The 23,017-nt window shown below is 35.0% G+C and overlaps 1 protein-coding gene across 1 annotated transcript in view; it reads left to right on the plus strand.

Annotated features, from left to right (window-relative positions):
- The window catches only part of grm7 (glutamate metabotropic receptor 7), a 239,051-nt gene that overhangs the window by 194,083 nt on the left and 21,951 nt on the right, over positions 1-23,017 (plus strand). The window contains exon 8 of the mRNA XM_015347912.2: positions 5,459-6,394. Within this exon, the coding sequence (XP_015203398.1) occupies positions 5,459-6,394 (936 nt within the window). The remainder of the gene's footprint in view (positions 1-5,458; positions 6,395-23,017) is intronic.

The raw sequence follows: 23,017 nt of genomic DNA on the forward strand, positions 1-23,017 counted from the left end.
ATGTACGGAGGAAGCTAATTAGTTTCACACAAAGCTAAATAGTACATTGCAAGGAATCAAGACCTGTAACTCTAAAGTATTTTCTCCCCTTCACTTTTATATTTGAACATTTTGTTTTTTTATTATTCTGTGTCACTAGTTGATACTCTATGTACAGTACACTTAATTGCAATGAGGTGTAATGGATATAAAGGAAATAATACTGTAAATAAAAATAACTTTTAACAGAATATTCAACTAAAAGGAAATATGGTACAGTGATCTACAGGTTGTCTAGTCCTTACACTTTCACCCTCAGCAGTTACCCACCAGGTCACACTCCCCCTATTAACACTGAACAATTAGACTTGTGATTTCCTTCCTTTTCTGTTTTTAAATGGGCAGCACTGCTATAACAGCTGTGCACCGTATAATAGTTACTTGTCACTGCGAGGACTGAAAGCTTGATATTAGTTGGTTATGTTAATATTTTTATGGATACAGTCAATTATCTTCCTTTTTACACATTTATCTGCACATTAGTTGCATTGTTTTTGAATATGAAATAAACCACTTTAGTAAGAAAATATTACCTGTACCTGTGATTATAGGTGATTGTAAAATGTCATAACATTTCTAAAAATGGGACAGTCCTAAGGCTACCTGTAGATTTTGTGTGCTGAACAATAGATAGTTGTGTTACCATAGGATTAATATTGTGAGCATGGAATACCTGGCTAAAATTCTGTCGCTGTTTTTAAAGCATACTCTTACTCCCAAGTCATACAGCAAACCAAAAACTGAATAATCATGCCATAGCAGAACTCAACATACTGTAAGTGGGAAGTCTAAAGCACTACAACACCATAACAGTCTCATTAGGGGCTTTGTTACACTCTTGCCTTCTGAATTATTTGAGTCATGACATTACCGGAGCTTGTGTAGCTCAGGCAAAGACAGGATTTGATCTGTTTCACAGGGATATTCTCAACCTTAAGGCACATACTGTACTGTATTACCTTCCATCAGCAGTATCCAAGAATTCCAGTAGGATTCAATTTTAATGGGAGTTCTAGGAGGCAATGTCATCATAAGAGTCTTATTTTAATATTATTGTGAACCTGTGAAATTTACAGTAGTCCTCACGTTGTTGTATTGGTTACTACCTAAATTTCCTCCATCTTACTGATAGAGTGGAAGGAAGCCCTCTCCAAATCTAAGTGTAAACTGTGCATTACTGTATGTGTGTGCTGCAGCTCAATGTGATCTGTCTTAACAGAAAGGGTTAAACTGAAGAAGCAAAAAGAAACACAAAAGGAAGAAAAAACTAATATTAAAAAATATAATAAAATGTGTTCATATCATATTACAGAATATTGAGTTTCTCATTGTATTCTTGTATTCATTAAAGTGCACAATTGTGGAATAAAAGTCTAATCCATAAAAAGGAACAATTAAAGGTTTATTCCATGAAAAGAGAAGAAAAGAAACATAGCGTTTTGGCTGTGGAGCATTCTTCGGGCGTCATAGCCCATAAAACTTGATTTTACAAACATTTGAAATAATCATTAAGCAATACCTCCACCATGATGAAGATCAAGAAGGTTGACAGATACAGTACATCTGTATTTTTTCACTATCAATAGTTTCCTGCATACTTTTACAGTAGATCAAATTGCTTCCTTTTTCATGAAAAATAAGTCCTTGAAGAAGGATCTTGCTTTGTTTCCATAGCAACAGTTAATCTCATTACAATTTCCACACCATGCTTAATTATGAGCTCTGGGACTCGAGAACCCTAAAGTCCAAATGATAAATTAAACCCCAGTGGTTGTCTCTAAATTGCTTCAGGTAGTAACCACAAATGAAGCTAACGAGTATCTGGAGAACACTACCCCCCTTCCCCAAAAAAGACATCCCTGCCAGAGCTTGAGTGTTGCAGTCACTCTTAACTGCTGTTAAGTGTGACTGAAAGGTCTTTATCTAAGGCATTTTCTTTCAGTGAGTAAATTGACTCAGAAAAAGAAGTCCAGAATAGAGGTTAAAAGGGAGTATGAGAAACATAAGTAAGGCCCTATTGGAAAGTGTACAAAACAGTATAAACAGTTAAAACTAGATCCTGTCGCTCTACAGCTCAGATTGCAATGACAAAAGAAATGCCTTTCTATTGTTTACTGTACTGTATATGGAATGGTAACGAAAAGATTGGTACCTGTATAGATTTTGAAGCACAGAAAATAGAACAAAAACATCCCTTAAATCTAAGCAAATTAGGTTTTAAGATACCTCACTTATTTCAGGAAATTAGAAAGACAAAGATAACCACTTCATATTCTTACTTTGTAAACAAATGTCAATTGTAATAATTCCAAAATATTTTTTTTCTAGGGAGCTTTAAGCTAGAGCAGTATCTGAGCTGCATATGTATAAAGGTTTACAAAGGTCTTATTAACAGGAAGACCCAAATGTAGGCCCACTTTCCAACTTTCAGACTCGGGTATGATCACTTTAGTAAATTAAGCACAAAAAAAACAACAACAATATGATAAAATGCAACCAGCACAACCTGGAATGAATAGGCACTTAGATCTTCTCAAGGGCACTACATGAAGTGTTTATTGTAGTAGGCTGACTTCATTGCTGCAATTTTTTATTCCTACATGATTTCTTTCCTCAGTTTCATCCCCTCATCCTGTTGTCACCCTCGGCACATGGATTAAGTGTGGGCTGGTAATAAGGCAGCAGTTTGTTGGAGTCACTTGTGATTTGATGGCAGCATCCAGTATGAGTGCTGCAATTTCACTAGAGGTGAAAAAGGAGGCCATTGCTTTCGATGGCTTGGGTGGTGAGAGAAGTTGCCTGACATTAGATGTATTAGTTTTACAGCAAAACAGAATTACTGGCAAGCGGCACCATGGCCTCTATGAAGCATTAGAAATAAGGACTGGCCTTGAATGATAACATTCAGTAGCTACAGGTATAATAAAAGTTGATAGAGATCCTCCTCACGTTGGTCTTGATTGGTTCATGGTTGTTTATTATTTCTACTTACCCCACTTTGCCTGAAGAAGTGGGTGTTGTAAAACATGAATTATAAATTATAAAACCAGAAAAACAGAAAATGCATTGAAACTCCCATGGAATTTTAAACTGGCGATATGGAGAGGGGCGAGTTTATTTTATCTCCACCCAAAGCATATTGTTCTCTCTCATTTCTCTCATTTCATTTCATAGATACATTTTTTTTACACCTAAAATTGGTGCTGAAGGCAACTGACACCGTGTCACTCAGCATTCAAAACTGACAAAATATATGACTTGAGGACTGAGAAAGGTCATTGCAGCCATGTCAACCTGACAGAAATAAGAAAAAGACTTTTCCCTCTCGAGAGAGTTTGTTGATTTGAGACAAGAATGCAGTTAAATCGCATTGCCCACCTGCTTAAAAACTCAGGAAGCTGTTCTGTATTGTATGTGCATCTCAATTGGATGTGAGGTATTCAGTTCACAAAAAGATTACAGTTTAATAAGTATAGGGCTTAAAAAAGTAGGGGCAGTACCAACCATGACACAGGGAACTAAATTAAAACAGCATCCAGATTTATGTTATTATAACTGTATCTTATTTAAAACAGTGTCCTGCAGTTACCTGTGTTTGAGATTAACAAGGTGAACCTGCAGAGATTTGCGGCTTGTCAGACATGTAATTTAAGTTGAAAATTATGTCGCTTAGCATATAACAAGCTTTGTATGGTGTCAAGAAAAATAAAGGAGGAGGGAACAGAGGGGAAAAAAAAGATGAGAGGGTTGCAGAGCAGATTGTCTTTCTGCTTCAGGTTAGTTCTATTTTAACCCAGGAAGATGGCTGTGTTTCTATTGTTCTACTTCTGTAATGTTGCAGTGTGTCTAATATGCCAGTTTGCAAGTGCGTCATCAACTTTAAATACGCTTTTCTTCCTCCCTCCCTGTGTGTCAGGCTTGCTTTCACGGTTATGCATGAAGAAGCCAGTATGTAGCCTGTGGCCACCTACAATTGTTAAGTAATTTTGTAAGCTTTTACATGATTTTTTTTCCAAAAATAATTTTATATTATAATGTTTTTCATCATTTATTTTTGACAACCACTTTGCTTCAAAATATGTGTATGATTGTAGATTATTTTTCCTTTCTGGAATGTTATATAACGGCCTGTACGTTTTCAACATTTCTTTGAGGAAAATTTCAGGTTAGCTCATTCACTTAATTTTAACACACCTTTATGAGTTCCTTTAAGTAATTATAGCATAGCAGGTTTTGGCAGCATGATCTTTGACAACATTAAATTTGTCACATTAAATAACATTCCCCCAAGAAACTGTTAATATTGGTTTAAAAATGTTCTGGGCACAAAGAAGAGTTTCCTAGACTTGATTTTATTCAAATCACCTTTTGAAATTGAAAATTAACATTCAAATAACAGTTGCCTACAGAATCAGCAAAGCGAAGAAGGGTTACTTAGTTATCACCCGCTTGTTGCTTATTAGTGATCTCCTCTGCAACCTCTGCTTTTGAGGTTTCCATGGTGATGACAGTTAATACAGAAAATCGATGAGGAGGTCAAAATAATACCTGTTTAATCTTTTACCTTTTGGGTCTTTTGCTCAATTTGCTGCTCAAATTTCTATCTCTTTTCCTCTATGACTTAAGCAGTTAAAATAATTTCATTATAAAGCCATTGAAAAGTTAGTCTTTTTACAAGACCTTGTTAGAGTGTTCTGAAAACATCTGTTAAGTTATGTCAGTTCTTAATTGACATTCTACTAACTCAACCTGAATATTGATTTAGGCATCATAGCATATTAAAGGACAAATGGCTGCAGTGTTTGTGTTTGAGGTACTGTATTATGGTATTACGGTTGAACAGTATAACACAATGTGCTCTTTAAAAAAAAAACTGAATTTTGTTTTTATCTTTAAAAGGCATGTTCATCATAATTCCATTCAGGTATCTCATTTGAACAACCTTACATACCCATTACTACTGTACAGTATATGATATTGACAGAGTCTTACCATCTTAAAACTGGCACTACAAATCATCAAAGTCTTATACAGAATAAAATTGCCCAGTTTTCTTACTGTTCTTTTACACTGGTAATACTAATATCAACCTTCCATAATCATCTGCATTACAATACAGGATAAATGAGAGCAGTCTACATGGTACTGTATATTTGTTTTTTGAGTGTTCCATTTAGTTCTTAGCATTTTGTCACCATTGTATTATCTCTTGACAGAAATGTTTAAATGTAACACACAACAGCTACATGCAATTGTACAATACTATTTTAAAGTAGTATTATAGTTTAAAGATGTAACAATCTTTCCCCTCCAGATACAGTACATAATGCAATCCATTCCACATGGTAGTAAGATTGTTCGGATTCTCTCTTCGGAGATCTCTTCCTAGTAATGAATGTCTCTTGTTTTCCTTCTTTAGGTAGATGACATGCAGTGGCCCAATGGAGAGCAAGACATCCCCAGCTCTGTCTGCAGTCTACCATGTGAAATGGGCTATAGAAAGAAAATGGTGAAAGGAATGCCATGCTGCTGGCATTGCGAGCCATGTGACGGATACCAATACCAATATGATGAAACCACCTGCAAGCTGTGTGCCTACAACATGCGTCCCAATGAGAATCGCACTGGCTGTCAGCCCATTCCCATTGTCAAACTTGAGTGGCACTCCCCTTGGGCTGTGATTCCTGTCTTCCTGGCGATGCTTGGAATTATTGCCACGATTTTTGTGATGGCCACATTCATTAGGTACAATGACACTCCAATTGTACGTGCATCTGGTAGGGAGCTCAGCTATGTCCTCCTGACTGGGATTTTCCTTTGCTATATCATCACCTTTCTCATGATTGCCAAGCCTGATGTGGCTGTGTGCTCCTTCAGGAGGATTTTCCTAGGACTCGGGATGTGCATCAGTTATGCAGCTCTGCTGACCAAAACCAACAGGATCTACCGCATTTTCGAGCAGGGAAAAAAGTCTGTTACTGCCCCACGTCTCATTAGTCCTACTTCACAGTTGGCGATCACATCAAGCCTAATTTCAGTCCAGCTCCTGGGAGTCTTCATTTGGTTTGGAGTGGATCCGCCCAACACTATTATTGATTATGATGAGCAGAAGACAATCAACCCTGACCAAGCCAGAGGAGTTCTCAAATGTGACATTACGGATCTACAAATTATTTGTTCACTGGGATATAGCATCCTCCTTATGGTAACATGTACAGTTTATGCTATCAAGACACGAGGTGTTCCTGAGAACTTCAACGAAGCCAAACCCATTGGATTCACAATGTACACCACCTGTATAGTGTGGCTGGCCTTCATTCCCATATTTTTTGGCACAGCTCAATCTGCAGAAAAGGTAGGTGTCTATCAGTAAACAGTTGTTGGCAAGACGTTAGAAAGACATAATGTAAGGTATAGAAAGTAGTACAGTTACAATTGTGTATGAAGATTATATTTCATGTGCTTAACCTATTTCTAACATTTACATTTGTTTTTTTTTTTCTAAAAAGCAACACTCAATTTCTTAGTTTCTGATGAAAAGCTTTTTAATGGATTAAAAAGAATATGGTCGGCAGAGCTGTAAAACATAACTTAGTAAAAATCATAATATGGGTAGAATGTACTGGCTAAAATAGAGATTTAAATAGACGTCGTCAATAAATCATTATTTTATATATACAGTCTATCCTTATCACACACAAAAAGCCTTAATATCCTCCCTAAGTTGAACAAAATAGTCAGTTTGCCTTTATGTATAACAGGGTCTCTTTCAGTTCAATTTATAATTCATTTACAGTCTCATGTAGCTATTAAAAGTCTGTTTTGCAAGTATCAGATTGTGCTTGTGGCAATTTCGAGACTGTCTCAGAAACCAACAAAAAAGGATCAGCTACATATAAGTCCTTAGTAAGAAAAGAAAATCTTTTTTTTGAAGAAAAGGTGCTGTCTCATCAGTAATGATGCCACAGAGAAATGAAATCTAAGGTTCAGGGTCAAATCAAAGTTAATTCTCTACAATTTCGTTTTTGGAAATGCTTCATTGTCATGAAGACATTTTCCCATTACTTGCCATACTGCCTTCAGCAACATTCCTTCTCATCTGCCTATTTTGGCTTAGAAGCTATTATATCTGAGGAAATTGAAAAATGCAGCACCCACCCTAATCCTTATTTCCTTGGTCACCTGTTACATTGATTTGGATGAACTCCAGTTCTACGGTGATTATAGCAAGGGACTCTGCTTATTGATCTGAGGTTTATACTACTGTATATTTTGCAATTTCCTTCTTCTCATTAGATAGATATACTTAAGAATCGCAATCATCATGCCAGGAGAGGTATTTTTTATACAGTATCTCTAATCTTTTTGATACCATTCCTGTAATGAAATAGTCATTGACAATATGTATTGGATACACTTAGTAAAGTGAAGAAAAAATTCCATAGATATATATTACAGTGCATATACAGTGATTAATTTCCTTGTTTGGTTTATTTGTCCATTAATTTCACTAATTACTATCGGTTGTTGCTGGGGAAATCTTTCTCATACTGTATGTCAGTTTAAAGAGTAAATGCTGAGTGGTGGGAGACAGAGACAATACCAAGAAGGATACTGGATTCCAGAAGGAATTCAGAGAAGTTGTTTTGTCAAATTTACAGATAGTGTTAAGGTCTGTGTTTGTTTCAGGAAACAAAAACAAAAGACTATATTTTTAACAAAACTATGACTCTGAAGGAAGTGGCTATAGACTCATATGCTGATGCCAACATATGTCCAGTGTTTCTGCTAAAAATGATATATAATACTAAGGAAACGCAGACAGACCTGTTTGGAAAGACCTATCCTTTTCAGATTGGACTGTAAGGTGCTGACATCAGCGCATATGCTACAACTGCACAATTGAGCAGAACTGTGACCCAGTGGCTTTTGCTATTTGTCCTTATTTACTGTCCTACAGCACATTGATCTTAATACAGATGCATACACCTTTGTTTTGACTACAGATGATTTAAAAGCAAATCTAGACCAATTAAATCCAAGTTTACTTGGTGCACTGGATTTAAACAAATGTTCCATTGCTAGGGATTTAAAATGAATTATTGATTTTGCAATTGATACAATTTTGAATTATGACATTATTTAAATTCATCCATTAAATTCTAATGTGTAATTTTTCTTATCATTTGACTATTGTTTTACTTTTGCATCATAGAGAGGTTCATTCATTTCAAAGCAGTGTTATATGTTTTACCCATTTTGTATTATATATGTTATATAAGTTATAAATCATGCAGCAAAGCAAATAAGGGTATAGTTACAATGAAACAAGTAGACAAGTATCCATAGAGTTCTATTCTTAATATTGTTCATCAACTGTGAAATTAAAAGGGCAGTTTTGTAATGAGATGCACAGACCCATTGATATAACAGCATTTTTCTTGGAAAACAATATTGCTAATAAAATGACATTTTTGAAAGGACATATTTTTTTTTAAAGATTCAGCCATCCTTCAGCATTTCAAACAGACACATACTGTAATTGTGTGGTTGCCATGTATCTTTGAACATTATGTCTCCATATATATATATAGATTTAGGTGGGATTTTTTATAACAAAATAAGCTGTGAATTATTCTGGCTGTAAAGATCCAAAAGAATACAGGTATGAAATACTCCCACAGAATGCTGCATGATTGGTTCACAAATAATTGTCTTTTTAAAAAAAATCACAGTCGTGAACAGATTGTGTATTGATGCAGGACTTCAACTGGGATTTACAACTGTATCTTATCCAGCAACCAAATTCAAACTTCATACACCTGGGCTTTGGATCGTGACAACTGTTTTGTGCTTTGCATCAAATCCTAGAGCTCCAAAGCACTTTACAATCCAATTCCTATTTAACCAATGACTTCATGCTGCATTACATTCTCTTTAATGGTACAAATTGGCATTTTGTGCAACCATACCACACAAAATTTTAGATTATTTGCCCTTCTTAGTGTAATCAGTGTAAAACATTCCAGACACAAGCTTGTTACAATTGTATAAATCTGAGGATCCAAAAGTATTTTGTTATAGAGCCATTAATTATAGATCAATAAATTTGACTTCTGCTACTGTACATGGAAGGTTATGGACAAGATAATAAGAATTTATCAAGAACATCTTTATTATAATAGGGTTCTACAGAACAGTGGTAGTTTGTGTTGCTTATTAGAACAGACATACTGTATAAAAAAAGATGGATAATATGGATATAAACATGATACAATTTCCACAAGACCATAACATAAAAGAATCATTATGAAATAGAAGATGGAAGACATCCAAGCTAATGCATGCATTTGGAGTGAGATCTACTGTAGATAGTGGATATTAAACATACTTAACAGCATATGCGAGGGTTAAATATTAAATTGGTGTGATGTACAGTAATTAGTGGAGTACCAAATGGAGCTGTATTTGAACCACTGTTCCTCATAATTTAAATAGATGCTATAGGTTCTGATATAGCCAGTACATAAGATTCACAAATCATACCAAAACAGGTATACAGTCATCTGAAGAAGGCTCCACGGCCGAAACGTTGTGTTTTCTTACTTCTCTTTTCAGCGTGGAATAAACCTATTACTTGTTCCTATATAATCAACTGTCTGGTTGTCTATGGACATTGCAAGATACCCCACACTCCCCAAAAATCTCAAATTATATGTGATCAGATGTTTACTAAAAATAGATATTGTTGACCAAATTGACTAAAGACACATTGTTGTTTTCAGAAAGGGACCAAATCAGTTCAGTGTCATCATCTCCGTGCATACTGGTAGCATTAACAGTCTCATGCTCTCAGTTTACTCACAGTACCCTGTTTTACAAAAGCTTCAATTTAATTCAGGATTTTTTCTATCCATTTTTCTTCATGTTTCTCTAGATAACTAGATTCAAATCTTAAAACGTAAAAGCAGGCATTGATTGTCACAGTGTGTCCAAAAGATTACGGAGGAACAATGGCTTCAACACCTATTAACTGCTCAAGACTGACTTTTTTCATGCCATGTGGAGGAGGCATGTTGATAGATAAGGCAATAAAAGAGCACAGGTGTTTAGCGACTAAGGCCAGTGGAACAAAGCCATTATCCATGCTATTAGTCTTGTTTCTTCACACACACATATCCACAGAGGACTGTCTTCTGTAGTACATGTTCATTAAGCATCCCTTTAGGGAAACAGTCTCTCCCACGTTTCACTTTTAAAATCCATTACCAGGCACCTATACACATTATTAAAAGAAAGGAGCAATTATTGACAAGAGTGACAGATCGAAGTGCAGTGCACAACATCCAGGCTCTTTAAAGCTAGTAGACAGAACTATACTGAGAAAATGAAGGCATTTTAAACACAGGAGGAGTGGTTTTTTTCATTGTATTACTGGATAAAGTGCTTTATTTGTGAAAAGTTTTAAAATAAACACAAATCACAGTATCAGAAACAAAAGCCTAACCTTTAGCTGGAAGCTGAAATTAAACCCTCTATGTTCCCTCAATCAATTCCAGTGTGGCAGATAGACTATTTGTGGACTTTGTTAACACAAATATATTTGCCATAAAGCAAAGCTAACAATAAAAGAAATATTTTTTATCAATCTCACATCATTCCTCTGGATGATAGCTCCAGACTTTCCATAGTCTTTTACACCCTCTTTCCCAGCAGGCTCTGAAAATCATCTTCAACTCACTCACCTTAGCAAAAATGTTACCATGTCCTTTCTGCTTTATAATCCCTTAGAATTGAAATGAATTATGGAAGCTGTCATTTTTATGTTAAAAAAGTTAACACTTCTTCAAAAGAGATAGATTATATCTACAGCTGATTGCTGTACCTTTGCTAGAAAACATTATTCAAATAATAATTTCATTGAAATTTGGAAACCAAAGAACAAAATGAATAATTATAGACACTTAACCCGTGCTTAGTTTATGCCAGAGCTCTGTTCCAGGACCTCCCTGCCCCTTTTGAGATTCTATCCTGGTTGCTCACAGGCTCTGAACGTGCACAGCACTTCTCTGCTGCTAGGGGATATTTCCAACACTCCAGACCAGGTCTTCCAGTATGGCAGTTTTACATCTAGGATTCAGAAAGGTTGATGTCACTTGTATAACTTGCTCATTGCAAAGAGTACTGTTGCACATTGTAGGGATGCAAGGAGTCACAGCACAGTCCAGTGAAAGTTTGAGATAAATGTAATTGTACTGAAAATGGTCACTTCTGGAGAACACTGAAGAGACACACACAAGTTGTATTTCTGTATTCCACATTCTACAGTACTTGTGGTGTAGTGTCAATTCTTGATTATGATATCCCACCTTTTAGCTATTTATGTGGTGTCATGTACAACAGCAGGTGTGTGTTTAAAATTCCCTCAAGCCAGATCAGGAAACCAGGAGAATGACCTCAAGCCAGAGCTAGATATCTACAACATGCACATACAGTTTAAAATTATCTTAAAGACAGGCCCTGCTTTTTTCTCATGGACTCCTTGATGGTTAAGTTATTATAAATTATTGAGCAAGATGTGGTAAAAATAACTGGTGAACCTAGATTTTTTTTTTAGAAAAGAATCATGACGGGGTGCCAGTGAGCCCTAATTATTCAAACAGATCCTGTCTGTTCACAATGCTGATTACAGGACTACAACTCTGGAAAAATTGATCAGACTGACAACAGGTGTCTTGGAGGATGTGTATGTAGTAGTGTGAAAATTCAGTGGGAGAGTACAGTGAAAAGATGAGTTGAATAGCAATTCCTGTTTTGATTTGCTTCTACAGTACTTGTAAATGGCAGGTGGTATTTCTGTGTATATTTTTAAAGTTGCATTCATTTTCATAGTGTGGATTGTATGTTTTCTTTTTGCCTTTTGGACATGCGGGATGCTATTTCCTAATAGATTTACCTGATGCTGTGTGGGCTTCTCTCAAGCTCCAGCAGCCCGTGAAAATTAATATGTGAAGCAGCTGCCCATAGAGCAGAGGAGTGCGTATAATAACATTATTGTGTTAGCAGAGAACATGACCTGTTGGTCAGATTGCAGCTGATGCCCAACGACTGTGAGCTGAATTTTTTTATTCCATTCCGTCCTGGCACCTTATGTAGGTGCTTTTTACAGATATAAATGACTAGGCCATATTCGACATTTTCATTTATCACAGCAGTGCTCACCATCATTTAATGCTGTACAAAAGTAAAATTTTCACTCCAAATGATTTTACTTCACAGCAGAGGTATGGTCACGTCATATGGAGCACAACTGATCTGAGATCTGATGCAGATAATGGGGCTAAATCTAATTTCTATTTCTTTAGAACTGGAAGCCCAGATTTTAGGCCTGAGGTAACCACTGTGCACTGTTGTGATTCTTACAATGTAAATAAAGTTCACAGGCAGGAGGCTGAATGGAAGGTGCTTTAAATTAAAAAATAATAATAATTCAGATAATTTTACAAGCCAGACAAGTAAAAGAAAAACAGTTTTAATTTGTTTTACTTCACTTAAGATACCGTATGTAACACGGAACCCAAAATGGTGAACACTATGCTATTTCCATTTTCTAGTGTGATATTGTACAGAAATATGTTCTGTGATAAGTAGGAGAATGTGGTGTGGTTAAGTCCATAAGCCTGTCAATTCAGAAACATGTGGGCTCAGCTAACACCCATATATATTTGTATGTTAAATTTGTTATACCCTAATACAGACAGCCTAAAAACTAGAAAGCATGTTTTTTGTATATTGTCAGGTGTCACATGGTTAAGTGGTTTTAATCCAACCCCTTAGAATAGTAAACTTAAAAAAATGGGGTAGAAGGATGAATAAATATAGAAAACATGTGTTTTTCTGTGACTTGATTATAATTCTTCACTGTCTGTAGCAGTTCCCATGCTTCCAGTCTTAGCCTGTTACCATGGTGACTGTATTAGGATGATGATGAACTAAAACAATTACATATAGTTAATACATTTTCAGATGCTTTTGTTTTTTTCAGTTTTAGTATTATTAATTTTAGTATTATCCCTTAATGTAAAAAGGTACTATAAGTATTCATGTTAGATCATGTAAAAACAGTTGGCTTCCTGTTGTAGAGCTGTAGAGATGAGGAAATATACAGAAATGAGATTTAGGTTTTTACATAAAAGGTGGAATGAGCATCATAACCAGTTGAACAATTAAAAATGACTCTCATCTAATCACCTAATTTTTTCTAACTAAAATTGTATTCAGGTTTACAGTTAAATTAGAATCCTTTGTGGTGAAATCATGACCTGCTCTAGGAAACAGTTCTAGTAAAACATTAGAGGCAAACATAAATTGCCACTTAGCTCAGAAATCTTCCAACACCTTCACTGTGAGTCTGATGCAGTTGCTTACAAAATATATAGTCAGGGGATAATTCCACATGAACATTTGAAAGTATTGTACCGTTCATTATATTGTTGGCATTTTGGTGTTAAATGGAGGCTTTTTTAAGCTGCATGGCAACACTTTATTTTTAGCAACAGCAATTACTTATCAAGACATGTGCTGTGTATTACAAATTTGCAGTGGTTGAACTTTTTAAAGACCTTACACTGAGAAGTGCAGAAAAGGTGATGTTGTCTTAAACAAGATTTAATATGATTGTGCTGTTATAGTCCTGATATTATTAATATCATATGAAGGACATTACTGTGTAGCACAGGCTACACAGGGGTGGAGAAACAGTCATTCTGTATCTTGGGCTGGCTCCCTCTACTTGAGATGTCCTACTTTGTACTTTCCTAAGGTTAAATATGGGCATCCCAGATGCCGCTTTGGGAAATGCTCCTGCTGAAGGATTTTGACAGAAGTCTTTAGCTTGGGGAGACCTTGAAGTTGTTTTTCATTAGTTGCTGTAATGGCAAAGTTGGCACCCAGATTATAACTGTAGGAATATCACTGATATCAGAAGAACAGTGGGTCATACTGGATTTTTTGCATCCCTGAACTACTGTACTTCTCTTCTATGCTCTTCTGTGTATTACCTGAACTTAATATGTAAGGTGCTCATGGAGACATTAAATAAGATCCTTTTTAGCAGACTAGTTTCAGTATATCTAATGGGTATTTGTATATACAGTATAAGTAAAACATTAACGATTTAATGACTGGTGAGTATAGGAGAGTATGTGAATACAGTAAGTAAAGTCACACTAATAATTAACCACCAAATATTCTTCAATATTAGGAAAAGCTGTTTTACTTTTCAGTATAACCCCTTACCTCAGCAAGGATGAGTCTATCAAATGGGCCAGAGCAAGGTTTTTAGTAATATCTGTGGAATCTTACGAAAATGATATACAATTTTCTTAGAAGTGTTGATGTTTTTTTTTAACGGTTTCCCCAAAAAAGGTACAATCATCTCTAGAAATAAGGACTTTCCTGTGATCTGCGAGATCTGCTTGGTGAGTGCATGGATCAAAACAATGTACTGTACCATGATTAGCAATTCCTGCGGGGTACTATGACTGAGATGGAATTCAAGAAGGGCTATGCTGCCTAAAACGCATGCATGGCACAACTACAGGGAGGATATACAGTAGCTAAGAGATCTATTAATCATTTTGAGGAAAGAGCAACTGACATAAAAAAATATTTTCTGTGATGACTGATGGTGCCCCCATTATGGATGGAAAACAGAAGGGATTCATAAAGATCATTGTGGGTTGCAGTGGCCACAATTTTAACTTTATTATTTATCAAGAAAAGATCTGTGCCAAGATTTCAAATTATGAGCTCAAAAGAGTGACGACTTGATGTAGAGTGTCGGGAAATGAATAGTGAATATAAGAACATTCCATTTCACTGCAATGTTATTTGCCTAAGTACAGTAGTGGGAAGGTTTTGGCATGATTTGTGCAAGCTTTGTCTTGACACAATCAACATCTTTTTTGTCAGAAAAAGGCCAAAACTACCAAGAAACTGCACTATAAAAAATGGATTACAAAACTAATGTTTCTAGCTGACATTACCTTACTGTACATACAGCCTCTGTATGTTGGGTGCAGATCAAACTGATAAGGGTCTTTTTGAAACATGGAAGGCTTTTCTTGACATCTTTTCTTGGGACATTGACAGCTTAACTTTCTGCTGAATTTCAAAACATTGCATAATCCATGTTGCTGAGTTTGGAGTGTACTGGCAGCACAATTTTTTTATCAGATTTCCGGATTTCTAATATTGTGGCCCAATGTTTTGTTTGCGTATTAAACCAGCCAGCTTTAACACCACAGAGATGGATTTTTCAGTATTTCAGTGGATGGAATGTTAGGATTTTAAAATGCACTTAATTGAATTACTGTACAGTGCTGGAACTCACTTGAGGCTACTGAAAGTGATCATAGCATCTCTATAATGACCTATTGGAAGTCTCTGGCAGTGAAACTTGGCAGTTTAAAAAAAGTGGCATTTCCACTGCTCTCAACATTTGGCTCAACATACCTCTGTGAAGAGGTATTTTCACACGTGTAATCAATTTTGTGTCTCTCTCGTAGCCAGTTTGCATACGCTACTTTAAGTACTGTATCAAGCTATGAGCCTGGAGAACTTTATGAGGGAAAACAAGGGCAAGGATCACATTACATGGTTAAGACATGCATAATAATTTATTAATTTTAGATTAATTATTATATTTTTATATTGAACTTGTATTAATCAAAAATTAAGTAGGACTATTACTGACATTAAAAAATGTACAAATGGCACACAAATCCATGCATGTTGTGTGACCCCTATTTTAATTAATGGTTTGGAATGTTTGTATTTTCACATTGATGTAAGTATGTACAGTATATCAATTGGGAGTTTTTTATGCTGGGTATAATCCATAGGCCAAAAGTGATGGAAGGTGTTGGATTAGATGTTTTTTTTCATTATAGAAGCTTTGTTTAATTTGATTTTTTATGTTAAAAAGGCATCAAGTATTCTGGACCTGTTCAGTGTGTTTTTTGCTATGTATTATAATAGATAATATAATATAGAATATATTATTGTGGATAACGTACTGTATGCTGCAATATACATTATAGTGCTATAGCACTAGTTAGAATTATACAGTACAGTACTGTATACTGCCAACTAAACAAGAAAAAACTTCAATTTCCTTCCTAATTGCTACCAAGCTTTTAATGTTCAGCAGATTAATATTTCTATTATGCATTGCATATGGGTGTATTGCTGAACAGAGATCAAAAATGTACCAAGACACTATGCATCCATCAGTACCTGTGGAACACAATACATCTTATGAATCACTTGTGTTGCTGCAGTATATTCTAATTGTGATGCATTAGTGTTAGCAAAAATTGGGAGGCTTGAGTCATTTAGTCAATCACTTCCACACTTGGACCCTGCCAAAGTGATAATGTGAGGAAATTAGTAACTAATGGAAGGCACCTGTAAACCATTACCAGTGTCAAGAAATCCATAATATTTGTGTTTCTCTGAGACATGGCAGCAATATTTGTTTTATGCTTTAGGTCTTATTAGGGTTGAATTCAAAACAATGATGTGTAAAATTAACAGAATTGCTCGTTTTGGTAACCATTTTTACTCAAATACAACTTGATGTTAAGGCTAAAAATGATACCGCATGAAACTGCTGCAAAGAACGTGATTGATTTAGTTTGTCTGATTCTTTAAAGTCCTACAACCTCCTTCTCCTTTCACAATAAAAAAGTATTCATCACCGGTTTGTACAGATCAAATGAGGAATATTAAAAAAGTGAAGTTCCATTCTTTACCTGTTGCCAGTAATAAAACACCAGTCATCTCATGAAAATTGCTCTTTTTCTTCTAATAGGAAAACCTACAATGCAGTAATGAAGTGTCACAAGTAAAATAATCCTACATTTTACATAAATATCCCTATTTCACTTTGACATTTTAAGAGTTTATTTTTCATTTTCAATAAGGTATAGTAATCAGTTCATTGTGAAAATAATGAATATACTGTAGCTCTGAGTGTCCAAACACAGTAGATGTCAGTGGTCTCAGAATTGTTTAATGTACCTCACATTCTTCATTCAGGGGTCTTTATTTTTTTGATCGAGATTTACTAAGTTAAAGAATGGTTAACATACTGAACGCAGAGAAACCCTGTTTACTTGGAGAATCCCTTAATGATATTCACACTAGCTGTTATTCTAGTACTGAGATTTTTTAATAGTAGGGATGCATTTCATAAGGGTAGTCACTTTCATTTGTATGTTACCACTAGTTATAACTTCGGTGTGTCAAAGGCATTCCATTTTTGAAGATTATTTTGTATTTCTTTAGGATGTTATTCTTTTTTTTTTCAAGAAAGATTAATAACATTTCTTAATGCTAGTCACAGTGCACTGGTGCAGTTCTTGTAATAAATTGAAATACAAATCAAAGTGAACCACAGTATCTCCATCTACTGTATATCACCTGCAAAAAATAATGGTATTTTTTCCCAGCATAATTTATATACTGTATAATTAAAACAGAGTAGCCCATAATGGCTGTTTTTCAGTGTTTTATTCACATTTTAATCTGAGTACTTTAGACTTTGATAGGTAACTTTGGATTTATTACACGCTTTTGAATATGAATTTATTCATAATTTTTATTATGGGCTGGTTCATATGGTTTTTCCCTCATTTTCTGTTATAAACATGTTTTTAATGTAACAGTTTTTTTATATAAAAATTATTTAAATTCTTGTCTTAAGCTAGAATAGTTCTCTGTTCAAATATGTTTTGTCATTGTGCCATTCACTATGATCGTGTTTAAAACACTCTGAATTTAGGAAATGATTAATCTGTGTGGTTTCTATTCTATTGTATTGAATTGGGGGGATGGGAAAAGTTGCATTATGTCACTTACAAGTCTGTTAATTGCTCTTTCAAAATTGCCTGAAACACATTTGTTTCCTTCAGTCTTGTTTTTACTTCCCCAAGTTTAAAAACTTAAACAATATTTTGAGAATAAGCATTATCCTAGAATGATTCAATGAAATGAAATGAAACAATGGAACATGTCAAAGGGAATAAATCAAGGAATGAAAAGCACAGCAGATTTCATCTTGCAGATATTATTGGATTTGTCTCTGGTAGCAGGGAGATGTTTGATTAGAGTGTCATGGAATCTCAGCTCTCATCTCTCCCTTCCCCCACCAATCCAAAAAGACATAAGGTCAACGTCACTGAGATGAGATGGTTGCAGTAGTGTATACAGGAAAACAACAATACAAGAAAGAGTTTTCTTGAGATTTATGCAGCCATTTCTTTCTCCTCTGAACAGTTAACATTTTTATGAATAGTGTAACGCTTACAGCTGACAGGTACTGTGTAAGAGCCGGCTTACCAGAGTGGTGACGTCGCCGCCCTTCCCTGTGATAGCAGGACCTCAGCCTCTGGGCTGTGGAGAGATCTCTCTTTAGCTCACCGGGCTGGGTCCCTGTTGAGTGACACGGGAGTCCCGGGTTCGAGCCCCCAACGGTGGGGGGCCGACCTAATGCGGCAAGGGCGCCCGTCTGAGCCCCCATTGCGTTACAATACATACAGAATATGGATGCATATAGATATACTGTACACTATATGTACTGGAGGACATACTGTACATATGTATGAGAACTTCAGTCATACAAGCACGATATTGATAGAGTAAGTGGATTATATTGACTTCTGCTGAACTAGCTGCCCTGGTAAGAGATGCTATCAGGTGCAAGCTTTTGTGTAATTAAAATGTAACAGAACCTCTTAAAGTGTTTGAACAGATATAAACCACTCTGGTATTGTCCATTTGCTCTAGGAAATTTGCTGGATCCTTAATTACATACTCAAATCCGATAAAGAACAATTAAGTACCTGACAGAATTGAATTGTAGATAAAAAGATAATGTTGGGAATACAAGAAAATTAAAGAAAGGATTATTTTATGGCCTTTTTGTGAGTGCAATGAAAATATTGAAGGGATACTGCTGTAATTGAAGTATTGGTTAATAACTTGGAACATATTGCTAAAATAGCCATTACACCATTCACATAATTTTGTTTTATCATGCATAGTAAGTTCACATTGGTAAATGTTACTAAAAGGAAAAAAAATCACAATTAACTGCGTGTTCCCTTTATACATTAATTAAACATCAATCATAGCAACTCTTACTTGACACACCAGTACAGATTTATGCCTAGATCACACCACATACTATATATAGAACATAAAACCTGTTTTAAAAACATTTTTCCATCTGTAATTCATGTTTTGAAAAGCATAACCATGTATTATTTAGGCAGCATGAGTCAGATATAATACAGGACCACAAAAAATTGTCTAATTTTGTCTAAATTAATTAAGTAATTCTCAGGCCCTGATTAAATTACATTTGGTTTGCGAAGTACCTTTGGAAGGCAAAAGCCAAACTAAATTGCAGATATGCCAGTCAAGGTAGGACATTCTACTTCTACTGTATGTCTGCCGTATTGTAAAAGGAGGAGTATTGCACATATCATACAGTACTTCATGTGCTGTAAAAGAAAATTCCTTTTTCACCATGAGAATAGTAATTTCACTCAGGAACACTTCACTGATATAAGCAGTAAAATTAATTCATAGTGACAAACATAAGACAAAAGATAAACACTGTGAAATTTCTGACACAAATGTTTAATAAATCTACCGTATAACATGCAGGCTAGCTCAGTTTCCTCATTATAATCAGCACACTTTATTACTGTAAATTCTTAAAAGGCTTTAGGGGAAAAGTGAATGCCACATGCAGAAAGACCAAAATTCACACTTGTGAATGAAAAGAGGGGGGCGTATTCTCTTCAACTTGATGGAACTTGTTGGTCAAGCATGGTGGAATTAAACCGCAACAGAGAATTGCCCAGAGTGATATTACCAGACAAGGGTCAAAGGAACTTATCTTTACAATGGCAGGGCCCTGCAGCATGACTGTCAACACTTTCCTTGTAATTCTGACTCATTTTGAATGACTCAATGGTGCTAAAAATGAATTCATATACTGTATTTATTCTAGTAATGTGAATGTAACACAGCACAGGCTGCTGTTTTGACAAATTGGGTTCCATAGTAGCTTCCAGGGCTATACACCCAGCTTGCTAATAATGCAATTTACAATTTTTACAAAGTATCAAATGATTAGTGCACATGCAACTTCAGGACACAGTGAACTAAACTACAAACAAAATGGTGTCACACCAGTACAATGCACCTTGTTAACCTCAGCTTAGTATAAACTTTATTAAAGTTAATAGAACAATGTTTTCATTTTTTTTCATGCCATGTAATGTTTCAATCCTGTGAAATGTAAGGCTACCTTTAAAAGACAAGTATTGCATATCAAATTCTCTTTTGGGAAAGTATTCAATGATGGTAATGCCATTTCTAAAAAGAACAAAGGAAAAACATAGTTAGCAACTGCTGGGCTACTTTAATGCCTTTGTCCATAAAAGTTTACTTTAGGTAAACAAATAATATATTACCAACCTAAGTTTATTCTTATATACTGTATGTTCAACTATTTCAAAGATGTTTATTTATTCAGCTTTATAAACCTAGCTTTTAAATATTAAAAATAGCCTAAATAAAATTACCCTAGCCATAATGTGTGGAAGAGACATAGGGTTATATATTAATGTGTTACCTGCCCCAGCGTTAAATGTTTTTTCAAAGGACTTTTTGTTTATTTATGGCTCTAATATGATAAAGCTTTAAAAAGCATGTTTTACCTTTGTTTTATACAGTCACAAATAGCAGTTTATCTATTTGGTAGTTCATGTTTCTTAGCATGGTAGCATTTGTTGGCATATTTTGTTCTAGTAACAATCCTCAAAGCTTTTTCTTATATTAATTGAATATCCATATATTATTAGAATTGTTTTCATCCATTTTTCTTTCTTGATAAGTCTTATTTTTGTATTTTTTGTATTGTTTTTTCACTTTTAGTTATGAAGTTTTAAATCCATGTAATTAAATATGGTTAAAAATTGAGCCCAACTAATATACTCTGTGATTACTCACCAGTTCAGTACTTCTGACATTTCTACAGCAAACGAGTTGTTATACTTTCCTGAACTACTGTATCTACAGTATGAACAACATGTTTACAGTTTACATGACCTTGTATGTGGCCCTATCATTGATGTTCCTTCCTTTGCACTCCAAAAAATTCTGCAATAATAGGCCTTCACTATACTGTACGAGTACAATCAAAAGGGGAGGACACCTTAAAGCTGAATAAGTCTGATGTTGTACCCAGTATTTTTGTTATGGTATAAGACTGGTCAGGTCTCTAAAGGTCTCTAAAATTCTGTTCTAAAATAAAAATTTCAGTTGCCATCTCCGCATAGCAGGAAAAGTATAGCCAAATACAGTACCTTTCAAAATTGCCATTGTTTGTTGAAATATAGAGTTCACTATGACATTGTCAAGGAATTCCCAATTTCATACCTACTATTGAAATTTTAAGCATTTGGATGTTAAAGGAATTAAAATTATGAAAAATGTTGGGAACTATTTTTAAAGTTCTTGACCTTTCTATAAATTGTAATATGAAGGTTATCGGTACTTGCATTTGCACACAATCTTTTATTATTAGTCATTAGTCCTTATTATCAGAGGCCAATGTACTGTAACTGCCAATGTTACTCTTCCTTTACAATATATAATGAGAGAGTAAAATGTTTGTCCTTCACTCCCTTTAGCCTTTATTGAAATGAAATTAAAAAACAGAGAAACTATTGTATTGAACAACCTCTTAATGTACAGTATGTGAAAAAATGCCACATAATTGCTTGTGGTGTTTCTAATACTTTTTGGTAACATTAATGTAAAATTAAGGATGCATTGCAACTTGTCTTTGTGTTCTGAGACAGGCACGTAACCCAGACAGCTTTTCATTTGGCTGTTTACTTTCAAGGTGAAAAGCATGCAGTTCCCATTTAGCTCTGGGGCTTCAAAGCGCGACAGCAAAATCACAGTTTGGAACCATTAAAAGAAACAATAAGAGTTTACAACACAACATGTTACAGAGAGTGACATCACTTGCCATACTGCTGCTGACCCACAGCAATGGATTGTCCGCCAGCATTGTTTTTCAGCTTTCTGTAGAGCTTTTGAGAAACACACAATATTGAATGTGTACACATCCACTGTCATGTCAAGCCATTTAGTTCATATGATTTACTTTGAAAGCATCTGATGAGCAAAAAAAAAGATTAATGGAGTCCAGCAACACACTGTATGTAAAAAGGTCAATTTGATCTAATATCTTTTTAAATCAAAATCATGCCATTAGCTACACATCAACACTTAGCTGGACATTAACATTAGCTGGACAGATGGGTCTGAGAAAACTGGAGAAAAATGTTTTTCTTTTTACCACTAACATTGTTAGAGCAGAGGGAACCTTTTTGGTAAAATCAGCTTTAATAAATATACAGTATATCCTTTTTTACACTGTAATACTAATTTGCAGGCTGTGATTTGGAACTAAAGACCAAGCTCAAGCTAAAGCATAGCTCAAGCCATTTACCTGCACAAGATCAATGCTGGAACAAAATCAATTTTAGCTCTTATGAAAAATGGAAAAATTCAGACAAATGATAGCATCAAATAAGACTTAATGTGTGTTACCTGATGCATCCAAATTTATTCCTTAGATAAAATATTGAGCAAAAATTGTATTTGAATATATTTTAAAATATCATGTGAGGGTACACCGTCAGGTACAGTTCCAATACAGTACAGTATAAAGTCAGGATATTGTTGATTAATTAATTTGCCATTATTGACAACATACCAGCCCTTTAAATACTTTTAAAGTCACTAGACTGCAAAACAGTAGCTTTTCATACAGCTTTTGCTCACAGCATATACAGTATATAAAAAAGCACATCAGTATTCAGTT

Source organism: Lepisosteus oculatus, chromosome 4 (assembly GCF_040954835.1).
Source record: "Lepisosteus oculatus isolate fLepOcu1 chromosome 4, fLepOcu1.hap2, whole genome shotgun sequence".
Lineage (NCBI taxonomy): Eukaryota > Metazoa > Chordata > Actinopteri > Semionotiformes > Lepisosteidae > Lepisosteus > Lepisosteus oculatus.